The 2,500-nt window shown below is 35.2% G+C and overlaps 1 protein-coding gene across 1 annotated transcript in view; it reads left to right on the forward strand.

Annotated features, from left to right (window-relative positions):
- LOC137642208 (uncharacterized) overlaps window positions 1-2,500 on the forward strand; it is a 35,621-nt gene that overhangs the window by 20,862 nt on the left and 12,259 nt on the right. Inside the window, exons 2-3 of the mRNA XM_068374745.1 lie at window positions 228-695; window positions 1,512-1,699. Of these exons, the coding sequence (XP_068230846.1) occupies window positions 513-695; window positions 1,512-1,699 (371 nt within the window). The 5' untranslated portion in view covers window positions 228-512. The remainder of the gene's footprint in view (window positions 1-227; window positions 696-1,511; window positions 1,700-2,500) is intronic.

Here is a 2,500-nt window from a genome sequence, read left to right on the forward strand (position 1 = left end):
ATCAAAGTGTTCTCTTTTGTCTCCTCCCTTCGTGAATAATGTGACGAAATCAAGAAAGAGATAAAAACAGTTAATTATTTCAACACTTGTCTGGCAAGGTTTTTTTTACCACTTTCCAAAGAAAAAATCATATAGCTGATATGTGTTTAAAGAAGTTTTGCAATCAATGATCAATTACAAATATTGTATTTCTTAATCGTATTAAAGCACATAATTTTTTTTTTCAGAAAGTGAACTACGTCTCTTTAATGGATGCTGTTCGCCTTTTCTCCTGCAACACTTCCTGATCTCCAACATACCAGTCTGGTGACATCAACTCGGCGAGTTCTTCCCATCAACTATTCTTCTCGCTGGACTGGTTATATATATTTTTTATTCAAACATATTGGCGCCACTTTCACCCCCTGGATATCTCACGCATCAACACAATCGAAAGGAAAGTTTCTGAAGCGACAAATCTAGTCAAGACTTTTTTCCTAGACCGAGGTTGCATATCATTCCACTTTACCGTCATGAGTCTAGAGAGGCAACAGCCATCGTCCCGTTACGTGGATTACACACAACCTGGGCCGAGCGGGTATCGGCCCTCTTCCGTCAGCAGCTATGAATATGCTCCTGACCGGCCACCTAGGAGACAAAGGAGGGAGAGGAGTAGGTCTCGAGAATCCTTAAATAGAGGATACTCTTCAAGAGAGGTTGGTAACAACATGTATAATTTTTTCCCCTTTAAAAACAGTTCTGTGATATATCACTGTTATAATTTACTTCAATTTATTAAAACAGAAAAAAAAAAACTTCAATTTTACTATGATTATAAGAGATCTCTTCAGTCTTTGTTTTAACCTAAAATCATAAAAACACGACTTTTCGAAGATATTTTCATTGGGACTCGAAAGGAAATGCTTAATTGCAGGGTCACAAGTCAGTAATTTTGAAAAACCGCTTTCCGCTCGGCAGCTGTCCTGACATTTTCCTTTCTTGCTGGCAAGTTGTCTTGTGTGGAGCTTGTGGTCTGCTGTCTTTGGATCCATAAATGCTCTTTTTAAGACTGTCTAGTCCTTCCGGTCAGAAATGGGCTATGGCAACAATACAGCCAAAAATGCTGAAAAGTGACATCAAGGGGACATGTACGGTGGTTTCACTACTCTGGTAACCAAAGTTACATCCATTTTAGCTTTACTGTTATCGTTTCTGCAGTAGCTCACGGTAATATTTTTAACGTAATTAGCGTGATAACAATTCAATTCACGTTATTTTGTAGTAAGACAAGTTCTGAATGTTCAAACCAGAAAAAAATTAATTTCCCTTTTAAATCTACAATATGTCCCTCTCTCTATAAAATCATGGTTCTGTTATGGATGGAATACCGTATAGAAAACACCATTGGTTAACTATGGTGTGAAAAAGGACGTTTAAATGTAATACAAATAACGTAAACTTTTTGGTACATAGGCTATAAAAAAATGCAATCTGTCATATCCTTTGAAACTGATTGGTCATTGGAATTCCAGGTCTACTATAACCCAGGCTTGGACGAAGACCCAGCCCCAAGCGATCGGGCAGAAAGTGAGTTCACCGTCAGGAATGAAGCCATTGTAAGTCCTCAGCAGCTGGAGGAGGAGCGCAGAGCGGCCTCAAGAGCCGCCTCTGAAATATACGCAACTACGAGGATGGCACCCAGACCCCATTCGGAGATCAGGTAACGCATGGAAATTAAAATCTCGCTGTTTTTATCCGGATGCAAATGCTAGAATTATGTTTAAATAATAAACTTTCTTTCAGTAAATACTCTGGATGTTTGCATGCAAAATAGGTACTATAATTTGAATGTATGTAAAGTATTTTTCATTTTGACTGTACGTGTATGTGTACATTTATATATATATATATATATATACATTATATATATGTATATATATACATATATATACATCTTTATACATATAATATATATATACATATACAGTATATATATAAATATATATATTTATATATATACATATATATATACATATATATATACATCTTTATACATATATAATATATATATATATATATATATGTATATATATATATATATATATATATGTGTGTGTGTGTGTGTGTATGTATGTGTGTGTTCGTGTGTATGTGTGTGTGAATGAAAAAAAATTACGACTGTTAACATTCGATGAGCATAATGTACAGTATATTATATCAAGCCACGAAAGGAAACGTCAATAGCTTAATTGGAGCTTGTATTTTCATCTTATTTATCTTTTCAGTGTTTAATACATACATCTAAAAACATCCACAGATACACACGCAATACTTATGTGAGTGAGATGTATGCATGTATGCATGAATACGAGTGTGTAATTTCAAAGTAAAGAACTTATTCTGCTTCTAAATCCGATATTATGCAATCCTCTTGTCTTCGGTGTTCCACTAAACTAAGTCACAAGGCGGAGAAAAGTAAAGATACCGTTCCATGACATCTGCACGTTTTCGTGTCTGATCT

Source organism: Palaemon carinicauda, chromosome 6 (genome assembly GCF_036898095.1).
Source record: "Palaemon carinicauda isolate YSFRI2023 chromosome 6, ASM3689809v2, whole genome shotgun sequence".
In the NCBI taxonomy this organism is placed as follows: Eukaryota; Metazoa; Arthropoda; class Malacostraca; order Decapoda; family Palaemonidae; genus Palaemon; species Palaemon carinicauda.